The sequence below is a fragment of the Pseudoliparis swirei genome, chromosome 7 (genome assembly GCF_029220125.1).
Source record: "Pseudoliparis swirei isolate HS2019 ecotype Mariana Trench chromosome 7, NWPU_hadal_v1, whole genome shotgun sequence".
In the NCBI taxonomy this organism is placed as follows: Eukaryota; Metazoa; Chordata; class Actinopteri; order Perciformes; family Liparidae; genus Pseudoliparis; species Pseudoliparis swirei.
In genome coordinates, this window is record NC_079394.1 from 16,016,325 (window position 1) to 16,033,957 (window position 17,633).

General features: G+C 42.2%; 1 protein-coding gene across 3 annotated transcripts in view; it reads left to right on the top strand.

Annotated features, from left to right (window-relative positions):
- The window catches only part of LOC130196550 (protein unc-13 homolog B-like), a 53,864-nt gene that overhangs the window by 21,038 nt on the left and 15,193 nt on the right, over nucleotides 1-17,633 (top strand). The window contains exons 3-9 of one of the 3 annotated variants that reach the window (XM_056418797.1): nucleotides 654-753; nucleotides 13,718-13,835; nucleotides 13,944-14,067; nucleotides 15,019-15,092; nucleotides 16,092-16,149; nucleotides 16,463-16,498; nucleotides 17,027-17,240. In XM_056418797.1, the coding sequence (XP_056274772.1) occupies nucleotides 654-753; nucleotides 13,718-13,835; nucleotides 13,944-14,067; nucleotides 15,019-15,092; nucleotides 16,092-16,149; nucleotides 16,463-16,498; nucleotides 17,027-17,240 (724 nt within the window). Of the gene's footprint in view, nucleotides 1-653; nucleotides 754-13,717; nucleotides 13,836-13,943; nucleotides 14,068-15,018; nucleotides 15,093-16,091; nucleotides 16,150-16,462; nucleotides 16,499-17,026; nucleotides 17,410-17,633 lie in introns of those variants that run through there. The other 2 variants (XM_056418799.1, XM_056418798.1) reach the window with 2 other exon arrangements.

Sequence of the window (17,633 nt, forward strand, 5' to 3'; positions counted from 1 at the left end):
ATTGCCGTTCAATGGGACTGGCACTTGATCACTGCTGCCTGACAGTTCTGCATAAACATGCTGTCCTCAGTGGTTTGTAGTGTTTGTAGTGTTCAGTGATCGAAAGGGAAACGCTTAATATATTGCAAAGGCTAGAATTAGCATTTGCTGTGTCAAGTGGTCACATCCTGCAGCTGTGTCAGGGATAATGACTGTACCTCCTTTTATATCAGTGCATAATACAACATTCTGGATGAAATCAGCTAACTAGGTGTTTTATGATTCTTGTCCTATGTGCGTAGTTCTAATTATTTCTCCCCCGTCTGAAAAATCCCTCTTGTGTCTTTTATTTTTTATCTTTTTGTTTATCTCCCTTTCATCTTTTCATGAACTCCAAAGATGCTTCACTGCTCCATAAATAATGTCTGTTTACTTTATTGTTAGCCAGGGATTGAAAATGTGTATTTCCTGTAGTTCAAATCAATAAGACGGATGGGTTCACCGGAGCCCGGGGGCAGAACTTGAGAAAAATAGTTAGTTTTACGAAAATCGTAAGTTACGAGGTGACATTTTAAACATGTAAATGTATTGCATGACTAGTCTGTAAGATATAAGACATCTTCACATTATTCCCCATCATTAAACAAAATTCTTTGCTTTCTCATCTTTTCCAGACAAGTTCAACGCCTACATCACGTTAAAGGTGCAGAATGTGAAGAGCACCACCATCACCGTCCGAGGGAACCAGCCATGTTGGGAGCAAGACTTCATGTTGTGAGTTTCCCCCTAATGACGCTGTTCTTTCTTTATTATTCATCACCACCTGGATCAACATTTATTTTTCACAGGGAATTTAAACTGATGAACCACATCATGTTATCACGTTACTTCATTTTTTTCACATCAGAAATGTGTCTGACAATAGCGGCATACAGAATAAATTCACTGGCAATATATCTGGTATCTAGAAAGATCTCTCATGTAGTGATGTTTATCTTTTTCTGTAGATTTCAAATATAGAAAAAGAATGTCGCAAAAACATAAAGCCAGCCTTCTTTTTTTCCGCCTGTTTATAATTCTTCAAACTTACCCATGCATATAAAAAGAAAATGGCGTCAGCTTTTTATCCCGTGTACGTAATTCTTCAAACTTAAACATGAGGATAAAAAAAATGTCTGCCGTGCTACTGATGAATTTCCCTTTTTAAATATACTCTTTTCATCAACAAGCATATCTATCACACATAATGCTCACGTAGCTAAAAACCCTGAGCACATGTACCTTTGTGTGTTTAGATTATTTTAATATAAAACAACAATAATTTATCATCCGTCGCATCCGAGTTTGAGCAGCTAACGTGAGCTACGGGTGTCAGCATCCGTTTCTTCTATTTGCTTTTTTTGTTGCTAACACACATGTGTTAGCAGCAAAAAGCTTGTTCGGCACCAACCTCTTGGGATGTATTACGACAAAAGCAGAACGAAATTGAAGACCTGCCGCGTATTTGAAGATAAAACAACAAATAAAACATTTTTTATTTAGCATCCGCGGCACCGGGTTTCAGCAGCTAACGTGAACTACTTCTTCATATCCGTTTTAATCCAGTTTTTTGTTTTGTTTTAACTGTTGCCTCTGTCACTCATATTAGCAGAAACAACCTCTGTGGCTGTGTTGCCGTGGATAACTGAGCACATTGTTCCTTTGTTTGTTCAGATTATTTGAATATTAAAAAATAATTTTCATTTAGCATCTGCGGCATTGAGTTTGAGTAGCTAACGTGAGCCACTCGTTTCGGCATCCGGTTACTTCCAGTTACTTTTTTGTTGTTGGTTCTGTGCCATTCATATTAGCAGCAAAAGTTTGTTCTAATGTATTTAGACAAACTCAGAGGGAAATTAAAGATCTGGCGCGTGTTTGAAGATAAAACAATAACAAATTAATTTTCATTTAGCATCCAAGTCTGAGCATCCTGTTTCTTTCAGTTGCTTCTCTTTTTTTATTGTTGCCTCAGTGGCTCTGTGTCACTCATATTAGCAGAAAAAAACTTGTTTGGCACCAACCTCTTGGGATGTATTAAGACAAACACAGAGAGAAATTGAAGATCCGGCTTGTGTGTGTGTGTGTGTGTGTGTGTGTGTGTGTGACGGGCCAGATTGCCACCGTTAGCTGACTCGCTAGCTTTGCTGAAATTGAAAGGGCCGCGTCGGGACGCCTGTGGGACTCTAGGTCTGGCCGGCTGACATGGGCCACTAAATGGGAATTTGTGATTGGAGCAGGTAGGACGGACGGAAAGTGAAATGACATGCCGAGCTCAGATAAGTGGAAGAGTCAGTGATACATCTAATGAATTGTCCGGTCCACTCTTGATTCCACGAGGGGGAGAAAAGGGGTAGATGGAGCTGATGTAGAGACCCCACTTCACTTTTGATGCTGGTGGAAGTAAGCATGCCGCTCCTATCCGCACCCGGAAGGTGTTATTTTAGGGGGGAAATAGTTTTTTTCAAAGCACTATGGCTTGGCTCGGTTTTCGATTGGGCAATTGAAGAAATCAAATTAGTTTTGTCCTCCAAAACAAAATTATTTATAATATATAATATAGGTGTTATGATTTGGAGTGTTTCCTGTTTTGTTTTGAAGTCCCTGTCTCGTTTCCTGTTTCCCTGCACTTCCTTCCCTGTGCTTGTCTGTTTCGGTCCTGATTGTTCCCAGCCACGCCCTGATTGTTTCCACCTGTCTTCCACCTGTGTCTCGTTTCCCAAGTGTATTTAGTCTGTGTTTTGCTGCTTGTTCGGTGTCTGTTCGTTTTTGTTCCAGTCCGGTCTTTGCCCGTGTTCCTGCTTGATATTAGTAATAAATCCTGTGTTTTTTGAGAACTCTGCCTGCTGCTTTTGGGTCCAAACCTTGCCCCCAACCTAACAGAACGAACAGACCAAGAAGATGGACCCAGTACAGCAGAGTTATTCCGACCTGATCTGTCGGACCTACCCGCCGCTTATCATACCGTGGAAGCACCCGGCAGTTCCCGTGGCAGCCTCGCAGCATCCACCGACGCCAGGAACCGGGAAGAGATTTTGGAGCGATTCCGGCGGGCTGACAGGAACGAACGGCCGTTCGTTTGGCCCTCGGAGCACCTGGCACTTCCCACTGCAGCCTCCGCCTACGCCAGCACCTAAGGCCCGGGAAGAGATATACGAACAATTCCGGTGGGCCGACAGGAACGAACGGGTGTTCGTTCTAGCTACCGCCTTGCGGCCCCCGGCCGGTTCCAGTCCCCGGTGTTCCGTCGCCGGCTCTTGTCCCGTCTCTGTCTCGCCTGGCCCCGGTTCTCCCCATCCCGTCTCCGTCCCGGCCGGCTCTAGTTTCCCCCCCGTTTCATCTCCGTCCCGGTCGGCCCCAGGTCCCCGTGCTCCGTCGCCTTCCCGTCCTGATTGTTCCCAGCCATGCCCTGATTGTTTCCACCTGTGTCTCGTTTCCCCAGTGTGTTTAGTCTGTGTGTTGCTGCTTGTTCGTTTTTGTTCCAGTCCGGTCTTTGTCCATGTTCCTGCTTGATATTAGTAATAAATCCTGTGGTTTTTTTGAGAACTCTGCCCCCAACCTAATAATAGGGGGCCTTTGCCCTTGTCTCGGCTACATTTACTTTATTGCAACATAACAGTTGCTTGGATTTTTTTATGTTTAACAATGGGCTAAGTTTGCCAAATGTAGGTTTTTATTCATTTAACTCTTGTTTCATTAGCATTTACCAGGGCTCTCAAGTTTCACGCATTGAGCGTGAGACTCACGCACTCCCGCCACACATCGTATTTCTCACGCTGAAAAGAACTCTTGGCTCTTTAATGTTTTAATGCAGGGGCGCTCAATACGTCGATCGCGGTCGCCGCAGAGTTCCGACGCCGGTCTGCGCGCATCGGGACGTATATCGGAGGTTGTCACTCTGTTCTAAAGTCTCTGACAGTTGAAGACTAAAGGGAACTGAATTGGAAAAACACTTTCTTTTATATTTTGGATTTTCGAAGATGCTTTTTCTTTGTGCTATTCTTTTATTCCTTTCTTTTTCTATCGTTATTTATTTTGAAAGAAACCTGACCTTGTGTCCAGCCTGCTGCAGTTATCCTTTGCTTGTGTTGTTCGACACTGAGAGTGGTCGACTTCTTCAGGTGCAGAGAGTGAAAAATAAAATAGTCATTAAAACTGCATTAGTAAACGAGACGTTCTGTTTCTTACACTTTAGAGGTTAGAATTTGAGTGTTTAAGTATATCAGTCAGTCTTTTCAAAAAACGCAGAAGTCTGAAAGGCCTCAACATGTTAAAACGTATTTGTTTGACACTGATTTTCATTGGTCAAATGGATCAGTAAATACAGCATTTCAGGGACATGAGTTCAATTTCATTCCTTTTTTTAAAGGTCTCAAATGTGTCGCTCTGCCCTCCATTCATCTGGAGGCCAGCCTGTTGAAAAGAGTATAATCTTTATTCTGTAGTAATCTTGTAATAGGTAAAAAAAATAGGAGGGAAAATAAATAAAAAAATAAGAACTTCTACATGGTTAAAGAAAAGTTGTAATGTTGGGCCTCGATGTAGGGAAAGGGGGAGGGGGAGGCATGGGAGAACCAGAACCAGGACTGAGTACTGAGTGGGTCAGACTGTCAGATCCTGCCTGCTGCGGTAAAATGAGAGGTTAAAGGGTGTTTGGCGCTTGTAAACACTACCACGTTAGTCCAGAGGGGCGCCATAATCAACACTAAAGGAAAGTTCCTCTCAGTCGCCTTTTCAAAAACAAATAATCTTCAAGAGGTTTTATTACATTTTAAGTTATAATGAATTGTCTTCTGAGTCACCTTCCTGGCCACACACACACACACACACACACACACACACACGCAGATAACACACACACACACACACACACATACACACACAGATAATACAATATGGCAATCAAAAGGCTATCAATTAAAAGCGATGGGATAATTTCACTTCATGATTTTGACTCATATGAAATCTTATCTCTGCCACGCGAGAAACATGTAGGAGCAAAATATTTATATTTAATAATATTAATATGCATTCAAACGGCCTTTATAACACATCAGTACGAGATTAATCTGTCTCCCACCCCCACACACATGTACACCAGTTATGTATATTTTCCTGCACAATATACACAGATCTTTCCTGCAGACTGATTCCCTGAGACTTGATTAGAGAGATTGGATGGATTGACTGTGGATCCACATGATTACATAACGACTCCCATCCCTCCTCCCTTCCATACACATAATCTCTGCTATTACCCTTTCGCCTATGAGATCTACTCAGATGTTTTTTTAATCCACTTTGATCATGTCTGTCTTGCTTTCAGGAAAAGAATAACACATCTCGCTGGTGGTGGAAAAAAATAGACGTCTGATTCTGGCGAATTATATCATTTCAGCCGAAAGTAATATGCCATTTAAAATGACCTTAATGAGTGAAAAGATGATTATACACAAAGGAAAAACCCCAGGGCCTCCTACGCTAAACGCCTAATTAGATCCAAAGGCTCAGTGGTGTGCGGCGCTGTCGGGAAGTTTCCAGTAGGAATTGCAACTGGGGTTGATTCCCAGCCTGAACGGGAGGGGAGTAGCTCAAAGTGTTGTTGTGTATTGTACAAATATCCATATAAATAATATAGGTAATCTCTGAGGTTTTGAGTCTCTCCGGGTGATCGCTCTCTTCTCTCTTGAGAGGTGAACTCGTGCTAATTACCTGGTAATTTTTTCTTTTTTTTACGTAGAAACTCCTCCGCACCAGTCAGCAGGCCACTGAAAGTCTTTTCTTGAGGTTATAGAATGAATATTGTTGGCAAATCCAAAACGCAGAACATTTGCTTTTAGATTTTATGGAACGAACGCGTGGCAAAGACGTGCGGATTCATTCGTTAGCTAAGAAAAGGATGTCGGCCATTTAATCTGCACAGAGGAGTGATTTTGTTGCTCCTGTTGACCTTACCTCATGATGCAAGTAAAAAAATTAAATGAACCAGAAAGTGGATGAAGGGAGGGAAAATGTGAATGTACAGTTTTGCATGTTGCATAATATTCAGAATATGTGTATTAATGTGCATCTTTTTTCTTTTCTTACAACGTTATTATAAAAAAAAGACAACTTTTACCTTCGGTTGAGCTTCGACTGAACATCGTTCATTTTCCACTTCACACCAGAGCAGTTCATACTGGGAGATGAGTTACTTCACCGTAGGTATTTTAACACAAATGACGACCTTTTCCTGAACCTAGCCAAGTAGACGTGTTGCGTGAAATATTGTTTTCCGTGAAGACGGAAGGTTATTTTTTAATGGATTCCATGTAACTCGTTGAAATTGGCATGTTTCGTGGATTTCGTATGGGAAACTCCAGAAAGTTAGGTCGTAACCTTTCTGCGAAATATCATATCTGAAATTTTTTGTATGAGGATACTTCAGCGTGTTTGTGGCCATAAATTGTCTCTTGTGATTTGATGATGCCCGACGAAGATCTCTACCCTAAAAATATCACAATTAAATGAGCTTTTAATTAAATTAACCAGGCCACTTCTGTGAAGGAGCAGGTTGCTTCAAGGCAGCTAGTGACTTCTGCCAAAAGTTTTTTCACCTCCACCTAAAAAAAAGTGTTTTTCTTATGTCACGTCCTCTAAGTATCTGACCTTGACTATCCTTTTGCATATTAAATATGTCCGCTAGTGATGCACTACAGAATTGGAACATGAGTTTATGTCTCAATCTGTAGTTCCAAGTCTTTTTCTATACAACATGATGTCATCATTTAGTACATTATGGTCATTTAGAGTCAAACAGACCATAAAGCAGGGGACGCTTTAGGGGCGGGGCTACCAGGAGATTGACAGGTCTCTACTCAAGACGACGACAGTCGTAAATCAACATGCTGACAGGTAAAAATGTCCTCAAACCAAGAGGTGATGTCACGACAACTACGTCCCCTTTAAATACATTTCTATGACATCATTGAAGAGAGAGAATATTTGCGTCTTTTTTTACGTCCTTAAAATATTTATTTTATATTCTTGTGCTGCCTTAAGTTCTTGGAACTTTTAACTCTTGCAGCAGTAAATTAACTTTAAATAAATAACTCCATCACACATGACCTTCTGCTCTCTGGACCCTGAAGCCTCACCTAGTCAGATTGGAGAGGCGTTCAGGGTCCAGAGACCTCGCAGTGAGATTGGAGAGGCGTTCAGGGTCCAGAGATCTTGCTTCAATAAGGGGAGTATGTCGTGAGTCTGAGCCTATCTGAGTGTAATTTATATTAACTGTACCCTGTTTGTATGTGTGTGTGAAGACGCTATACGTCCCTTTGTGTTGGTCAGGTGGGACGCCTCCTAAAGAAAGACGGGGGCTGGGTGGATGGAGGGTGAAATGTGATTTTCATTCTCAGAGATGAGCTCCGGACGCAGCTCGTGCTCAGCCACCATGCAAACCCCAAAATATAAGAAAGCATGAATAGTATCAGTGTTCCCGCGCTTCACTCAGAGCTCCTCCCAGAGCTCCTCTCGCCCTCCGTCTGACGCCCCGCTGAGAGCACTCCCCTCTTTCTTTTCTGAAATCCTGATTATTCGTCAAAGCTGGAGCGTTTCTCCACGTGGAGTCCGTGAGGCGAATGAAGGAGGACGTGCCGCTCGACGAGGCTGTTTTCTTGTTGTTTTGTTATCAGCCGAGGGAAGGTTATGCAGCTAATTCAGCCAAATTAGACTTTTTGTTTGTTGTTTCCCAGCCACATAAAATACTGATGACTTCCTCAAACTTCCTTTGAGACTCGTTTCTTTCATCGCTTTCAATGATAAAATCAACGTGCTAATGCTACGTGCTAACAGACAGTGTTGTCATTCTGGGGTTTTGGGATGACATTATGACAAACGGGGAACGTCGACTGAGATGGATGCAGAATGTAAAATGTCCTTTACAGGGTTTGTACGGTCATTGAAAACCTGGAAAAGTCCTGGAATTTTCTTATGGTTATTTTCAGGCCTGGAAAAGTCTTTGAAAGAATAATTAAATCCCAAATTTTGGGGGGGAAAGTCATGGAAATTATGTTATATTCATATTTTAATTTACACAGTTTGATTAAAAGAATAAACATTTATACACATTTTTATTTTTTAATCAAACTATATTGACTCATTTGTGTCATTTAAGGTATATTCTAGTGTATACATGGAGATTTCACAACATGTTTGGTCATGGAAAGTCACGGAAATCCATTGGTCAACATGTGTATGATTCCTGTTATAATCACCAGACGTTATACAATCACTATTGTGAATCTGTCTTACGTGGTTTTATATAACAAAAACTTATCTGAATACATTTGTGTGCCTCACATCATTTCCTGTTCAGTTTATATAGTAAACCCCTAATTTAATGGAGATTCGTCAAGCTAACACTATTGTTTCTCACTAAATGACCAACCGGGGGCCCGACAGCGACTCATTAGGGGTGTAGATTACACTCTTTGAGGGTAATTGCTACCTTGAAGTGTCCAATGGGACGCGCTCAGATAATGACTGGGGGAGTCTTTCCCTCCTTTTTATCTTGTTATTTTATTTCCTCCCAAATTTGGATTGGCGGATGGTGTGGGAACACACACACACAAAAAGTTTCACGTGTTTGATTGAAGGTGAATTCATAAATGTTCTCTTTGTAATAAAAATGCTTTTTGTTTTTGGAAAAAACAAAAAACAAACCTGCTATTTAAATAATTTAGAGAACAAAAGACATTTTTTGTGACAGTGAAATAACTGGAGAGCCGCAGAATTATTATTATTATGACTACAAGTTGGAACACCGTGTCGTCCTCCAGGTGGAGGAGATTCTGAATGTTCCTTTTCAAGCCATTTGGCATCCCTTAATGTCCACTGGTCAGTCAACATGTTGAGTTCCTCTCAGCTGGAACGCTGCTTTAACGTTTGTGTAATGCCACCGTCCTCCAGTGAAAGCCAGTTATGTAATTAAGGACTTACGGGAGGCGGAGGTTGGCGGGGCATAACAAGAACTTTCACCCAGGAGACAGGAAGTCATATATATATATATAAATATATATGTGTGTGTGTGTGTGTATACTGTATATGCATGTATATGTGCGTATATATATATATATATTAGGGCTGTGAAACGATTAAAATTTTTAATCAGGTTAATCACAGGTTTCGCGCACACCGTCTGTCCGTTGTGAGTGATCAGCAGCTGGCCGCTCGTTCCATTCGCGCACCTCACAGTTGCGTATTGATCAGACAAGAAGACACGCTTATCAACTCCAGTGTTTCCCCTACCATTATAACAGGGGGAAATCTCCACCCGTCACCCTGTAATAAAAGACACGACCGGTTCGGAAATCCTCTCCGGCTCCGTGGTTGTCGGACTCGGTGCGCGCCGAGAGAGCCACCCTGCGAGCGACGGAAAGGAAATGGCGCAAATCGAATCAAGCGGAAGACCTGCTCTTCTATCAATCTCTCCTCTCCTCATTCTCTACCTCTATCTCTGCAGCCAAAAGCTCATTCTACCTGACCAAAATTCAGTCTTCCTTCTCTAACCCCAAAAAACTCTTCTCTATCTTTTCCAACCTCCTTGATCCCCCCTGTCCCCCTCCTCCTTCCACCCTTTTGCCGATCCACTTTGTCGACTACTTTACAAACAAGATAGACGACATCCGCTCCTCCTTTACCAATCCATCTTCTATCACCTCACCAACAATAATTCTTCATCCCCCTCTCTTTCCTCTTTCACCCCCCTGTCTCCCAATCAAGTTCTTAGCTTGGTGACCTCCGCTCGGCCGACCACCTGCGCCCTTGACTCCGTCCCGTCTCCCATTCTCCAGGCTATTGCTCCTGACCTTCTGACCTTTCTCACCCATCTTATTAACAGCTCCCTCTCAACTGGCTGTTTCCCTAACTCTCTGAAGGAGGCGAGAGTCAACCCTCTCCTGAAGAAACCCACGCTTGACCCGTCTGAAGTCAGGAACTACAGACCGGTCTCTCTTCTTCCTTTTCTCTCCAAAACTCTGGAGCGAGCTATCTTGAGCCAAGTGTCCTCCTATCTCCACAGTAACAGCCTTCTTGACCCTCACCAGTCTGGATTCAAGGCCGGCCACTCGACAGAGACTGCCCTCCTTGCTGTCTCTGAGCAGCTTCACACTGCTAGAGCAGCCTCTCTCCTCTGTCCTTATCCTTCTAGACCTCTCTGCAGCATTTGACACCGTGAACCACCAGATCCTTATCTCTTCTCTTCAGGACCTGGGGATCTCAGGCACTGCACTCGCTCTTTTCTCTTCCTACCTTAACGACCGCACTTACCGGGTAACTTGGAGAGGATCTGTGTCTGATCCTTGTCCTCTCACTACTGGGGTTCCTCAAGGCTCCGTCTTGGGTCCCCTCCTCTTCTCTCTGTACACAAATTCTCTCGGCTCTGTCATTCGTTCGCATGGCTTCTCCTACCATAGCTATGCCGATGACACCCAACTGATCTTCTCGTTTCCACCGGCCGAAACACGGGTGGCGGCGCGAATCTCTGCCTGTCTGACCGACATCTCTCAGTGGATGTCTGCACACCACCTGAAAATCAACCCTGACAAGACCGAGCTACTATTCCTTCCAGGGAAAGGCTCCCCCACCCATGACCTGACTACCACCTTCAACAGCTCTGTGTTGGCCCCTACCCTGACTGCCAGGAACCTCGGGGTGACACTTGACAGTCAACTCTCCCTGACGGCCAACATCACTGCGACAACGCGTTCCTGTAGGTACATGCTGCACAACATCAGGAGAATACGGCCTCTTCTTACTCAGAAGGCGGCACAGGTTCTGGTCCAGGCTCTGGTCATTTCACGCCTTGACTACTGCAACTCCCTCCTGGCTGGTCTACCTGCTAAGGCCATCCGACCTCTGCAGCTCATCCAGAATGCAGCAGCTCGACTGGTCTTCAGCCTCCCGAAATTCACCCACACCACTCCGCTCCTCCGCTCTCTTCACTGGTTACCGGTGGCTGCCCGCATCCGCTTCAAAACATTGGTTCTGGCGTAACGTGCTCTGAACGGATCGGGCCCCGTCTACATCCGGGATCTGGTCACACCGTACACACCGGCGCGTTCGCTCCGCTCGGCAACAGCCAATCGACTTGTGACTCCTGCACCTCGAGCTAATCACTCGAAATCCAGACTGTTTGCTGTCCTGGCTCCTCAGTGGTGGAACGAGCTCCCCACTGACACCAGGACAGCAGGAAGTCTCTACATCTTCCGCCGGAAACTGAAAACACACCTTTTCCGACTATATCTGGATTAAAACACAGATTTGCACTTCAGTGGCACTTAAATAGCTCTTACTTATGGTACTTTTGTAGTTCGACTATGTTGAGGAAATGTTACTTACTGTATTCTTGTTGTTCTTAGTTTATACTCTAGGTTGAAATGCACTTATTGTAAGTCGCTTTGGATAAAAGCGTCTGCTAAATGACATGTAATGTAATGTAATATATATCTTCCCGTGTGTGTGTGTGTGTGTGTGTGACAGAGAGATTACAGGTAAGCAGGTGAATGTTGATTCTCTACTCTCAGGGTTTCAAAGCTTCACATGCTTGTCTCCTCTCATGCGCCCTAGGATTTAATCTCTATCCGTTTGTCTCATTTTGCTACTCTCTTGTCACTGTCTCACTCTTTTTCCCCCTCTCTCACTCTTTCTCTCTCTCTCTCTCTCTGCCTCCTTAGTTTCTAATCTTATGACTGGGTTTACAGTACCGTGTCTGAGACCAGAGGCTTCCTGTCACTTCAACAGACACTCATAATAACCTATCTCCTATATATCTATACATATATATGTATAGATATATGAATAGAGATATATATCTATATCTATATATATATCTAAATATATATATATATATATATATATACAGTTGTATGCAAAAGTTTAGGCACCCCTCTGAGGCTGCATGATAATTTATTCTGTCTTCACCAAAAAAAGATCACAGTTGTGTAATATTCATTTTCTAGTTAACACTGAGTGCTGGGGTGTTTTCCAGACAAAGATATTTAGTGTAGCAGTATTTAGTTGTGTGAAATTAAATCAAATGTGAAAAATAGGCTGTGCAAAAGTTTGGGCACCCTAATCATTTTGTTGATTTGAATACCTGTACCTACTAAATACTGATTAACTGCAAAACATAATTAGTCTGATTAACTCGTTAAGCCTTCAATTCCATAGAAAGGTGCATCCAATCATTAGAAAAGGTATTTAAGGTAGCCAATTGCAAGTTGTGCTTCTCTTTGATTCTCCTCTGAACAGTGGCAAAATGGGGTCATCAAAACAGCTATTGAATGATCTAAAAACAAAGATTGTCCAGCAGTATGGTTTAGGGGAAGGCTACAAAAAGTTATCCCGGAGGTTTCAGCTATCAGTTTCCACTGTGAGGAATGTTATTAAGAAATGGAAGGCAACAGGCACAGTTCTTGTTAAGGCCAGAAGTGGCAGGCCAAGATAAATATCGGAGAGGCAAAGGCGAAGAATGGTCAGAATGGTCAAGAACAACCCTCAGACCACCTCCAAAGACCTGCAAGGGCATCTTGCTGCAGATGGTGTCACTGTGCATTGCTCCACCATTCAGCGCACATTGCACAGAGAACAGCTGTATGGGAGAGTGATGCGGAAGAAGCCTTTTCTGCACACACGCCACAAACAGGCTCGCTTGAGGTATGCAAAACTACATTTGAACAAGCCAGGCTCATTTTGGAACAAAGTGCTGTGGACTGATGAGACAAAGCTAGAGCTATTTGGTCACAACAAGAGGCGTTACGCATGGAGGCAAAAGAACACAGCATTCCTAGAAAAACACTTGCTGCCCACAGTAACATTTGGTGGGGGTTCCATCATGCTGTGGGGCTGTGGGGCTGTGTAGGTACTGGGAATCTAGTTAAAGTTGAGGGTCGCATGGATTCAACTCAGTACCAGCAAATTCTTGACAATAATGTTCGAGAATCTGTAACAAAGCTGAAGTCACGGCGGAGTTGGGTGTTCCAGCAGGACAACGACCAGAAACATCGCTCCAAATCCACTGAGGCATTTATGCAGAGGAACAACTACAATGTTCTGGAATGGCCATCCCAGTCGCCAGACTTGAATATAATTGAAAATCTATGGGGTGACTTGAAGCGGGCTGTCCACGCTAGGCACCCATCAAACATTACTGAACTGGAGATGTATTGTAAGGAAGAATGGTCCAAAATACCTTCATCCTGAATTCAGACACTCATCAGAGGCCATAAGAAGCGTCTAGAGGCTGTTATTTTTGCAAAAGGAGGCTCTACTAAATATTAATATGATTTTTCTGTTGGGGTGCCCAAATGTATGCACCTGTCTAATTCTCTTATGATGCAAATGGCATATTTTCTGTTTATCAAATAAACCTTATTTCACTGCTAAAATATCACTGTGTCCATGAAGTATTATATATATGACAAAGAAGTTCCTGATCCAAATGCCCAACAATTTATAGATGAAAGTAATGGAGATTATCAGGGGTGCCCAAACTTTTGCATACGACTGTGTACCAACAAAAATTATCCTTAATTTTCAGTTGAAAGCATGGATCATAATCCATAACATCTGTATGTTGTTGAGTGTGTTCTTCATCCTCAGTTGATGAAGTGTTGTAGTGATGAAGAGTTGAAGAAGAGGAGTTCCTCTCTGTGCTCCTCAGTGAGATCAACCACCTGCAGTCGGGCCTGGTGGTGGAGCTGTGGAACAAAGGCCTGATCTGGGACACCATGATCGGGACCGCACTGATACCTCTGGAGAGCATCGGGCAGAGTGACGAGGTACACACACACACACACACACATACATACATACATACATACACACACACACATACATACATACACATGCACATACACACACACACACACTGGCGTTTTTTTTTTCAGGAGGGACCAGGGAAGTGGGCGTCGCTGGACTCTGAGGTGTTAATGAGGGAGGACGAGATCTGTGGGACCTCCAACCTGACGCCCCACCAAGTGCTGTTGGACACGCGCTTTGAGCTGCCCTTCGGTATGTACTACAAATATTTAAATATGTATATATATTTAAGTACATATATATAATTTTATTTTATATATTTAAATATATATTTATAATTTTATTCTATATATTTCTATATATATATATATATATATATATATATATATATATTGAAATATATATATATTTAAATATATATATCTCACCCAAACACACACACCTCAGAGCCAGTAGTGATGCATCGTATAAACCTGACGGTGCAGCATCATTGGCCAACAACTAAACTCAACAACATTCACACAAACACACACACACATTTTGCATCAACACTATTCCAACGTGCTGCGATGCAAATGTGCAACAGTTGCAGCTCAAACGTTTTGAATAGGTTTGCATGTGCCGACGACGTCTCTCCTCCTCTCCTCTCCTCTCTCCTCGCCCCCCCCCCACCCCCCAGTGCCTGGAGAGGAGGAGATAAGATCCTTGTTGGGGAAACTTCCACAAATCCTTCGAACGTGTGCGAATAGTTGACGTCATTGATCAATAAGGGGGGGGGGGGGAGGCTGTTGGTCATCACTTGTCAAAATGAGTCAGTTATAAAGATTTAAAGACGTAAAGATGTAAAGATGCAGCCCGAGGTGACAGACGGGTCAGACGACTCAGACCCTGTAACGGCTGTCGGGACGTCGCTAACAGGAAACTGTGAATGTCTGATTTAATTCTGCATTGATTTCAATGTCGATGTGAACATGTAAGAAAATACACTAAAATCTGAAAAAACATACAAATATATTTATATTTATTTTATTCCAGACTCACAAGTCCATAAAGCAACACAAGTACAACAACAATAGGCCTGGGGTCCTGCACTCTCCATGTTCCTCCATCATTTTCCGCCTCTCTCCATCACGCTTTCCTTCCATCTCTCCTCCCACATATTTTCCCTGGTTGTCTTCTGACTTTCACTCTGCGTTCCTCCAGATATCCCAGAAGACGAGGCCGAGTACTGGACCGGCAAACTGGACCGGATCAACACCATGAGGATCCACGACGGGGTGAGTTCACTCCAGGAGTGAGACGAGGTCTGTGACTGAGAGATGGTGAAGTTCATGAGGAGTCAAAGGGGAGGTCGGTGCTGGAAAATCAGCTGGGGATCCCAACGCCGTCGGAGTGGAAGAAGGATCACACTTCATCACACATTTTCTACTTTTTCTACTTTTTCATCACACATTTTCTACTTTATCACAACACGTTTTATATTTTCTAAACAAATGTTTTTACTTTTTCTACTTTTTCATGATATATCTTCAACTTTGTTTTTTAGTATTATTTATTTTTGAATTTATTTTATTACTTGTTTTGAATTTATTCTGTAATACTTTTTTGTATTACTTTTTAAAACCTTTAAAAAACTTTAAAAAAAACGTTTTCTACTTGTTCTTGACACATTTTCCACTTTATTTATTATTCTTATTTATTTTAACATGTATTTTATTACTTTTACTTTTTTTGGACAATTAATTTTCCTTTTTCTTGACACATTTTCGACATAAAAAAAATTCGAAAGTGAATCTTCTATAAAACTTCATTCATCATAGCAATAATTTGTCCATGGTCATTTTTTATCACACATTTGCTACTTGTAGTGGATAAAAGTTTCTGCATTGTGTGCAAAAATAAGAAGTTAATTTGCACTACAAGTTACACTCAACTTCTGAGAAAAATCCCTGCATAAAGTTTATATTTTCTAGCCATTCGAAAGTGAATCTTCTATAAAACATATTCAGACATATTTGATTTGCAACGTTCATGCGATATAAAATAATTTGGCAATGCAGTTTAAAAAAAAAGAATCTTTTTTTATTCAGGTACTCATTATTTATACTTTTGAGAGATTCCTCCCTATTTTCTTTCAATGTTATATCACAGAGATATGGCAGTGTTTGTCGGGTCTCTGCTGCCATCTAGTGGAAGGTAGTAGTTTCTACAGGAACTAATTGTTCCAGGAGGTCACATTTATCTTCTTCTTTATTCCCATGTTCCTCTTGTGCTAGTATCCCCTGCAGGACGAGATCCAGAGAGGACGTATAGCTTCTGTGCCCTCTCAGTGCTGTGAGTATATATACATATATATATATTATATTATAATAATAGTAAAACATTCATGTCACATCTCTTTTACGTTAAGATGTTTAGTTGGTCTTTGTTTAATTATGAGTCCGGCCACGCTGATGACAAAAAAACAGTATTTAGTATTTTTAGTATTTATCTCTCAGCGGTATTATGTGAAAAAAACTGCTTCCCTGGTTTTCATTCAACTGGGTGAAAGGGTGTAGCATGGGCCAGGGGAGCTCTCCCAGTGCGCTCCTGGCTTCTCCTTAATTGATACCGTTTTTTCTTTGCACACTTGCCTCCATGCCTCCAGGCAATTGGAGTTATTTTGGATGGAATGACCAGCAGAGTACGTATCCCCCCCCCTAAGTTATCTTTCCCTCCACTCCTCTCTCTTTTGAAATAAGAATCACTGCATGTTTGGTCCGTACCCATCGTTTGTCGTCATTGTATTTGAAACGTGGCTTTGATGTACCCTAAAGGTCAAAGGTCAAAGTAACATGTGTGTGGTGAACCGTTATTTTCTTAGGGCGTACTTTATGTGGCATTTGAAGTTCAATTGTTGGAGCCTTGGTTTTCGTGCGTTTTGTAGTACATGCCTGTTACCACTAGAGGGCGTTTTTTATTTAAAAATGTCAATGTTTAGATGTCTTCCCTCACGTCATAACAGTGTCGTAGCAGACAATGGTGTAGATGTAACTGTAGGATGAACCATCCTCTTATGTGTCGACTATCATATCAAAGAAATTAATGAATAAGAACAGGAGTATTATAAAATATATATATATATTGAATCACTTGGAGAGAACATTATTACTTTTTAAATGTATTTTAAGAAATAGTCTTATGTTATAACTGTTACGTTGCCTCCGCCCAGCTTTCGATGACCACGACAGTGCGGTGGACGACCGCGACAGCGATTACCGAAGTGAAACCGGCAACAGACCTCCCCGGTTCCACAGCACGTCCCAGACTAACTCGTCCGTGCACCAGTACCCCATAGGACGCAGGGACCAGCATCAGACCCTGACCAGGGAGGCCGACTCCATTCAAAGCTACGAGCTAGACTTCAGAGAAACACGGGGGCCCAGGTGAACACACAGCCAATCACAGACCTCCTGCATGTGTGCTCTAATCCATTGACAGAGGGTTTGAAATACTTACAGTACTAACACGTACCAGCACAATCATTAAAAGACAGAATTGGCACAGCCTTAGTTAAATTAATGTAACCTTGTTAATCTGTTGCCATGGGAAAAACCCAAAATAATCTCACACAAAGCGAGAGAAAAAGTACTGACAGCAAAGAGCAGCAACTTACTGTGTCTCTATTTATGTCACATAATATTGTGATGTCGTTTATGCCTCCAAAAAATATAAAAATCGAATACGAGATACTTTTCCTTCCACCTGCATCTTCTGCTTTTCTTCCATTTGCTATTCTATTTCTTTGCCTGCATGAACATGTTCCTGTCACAATTTGT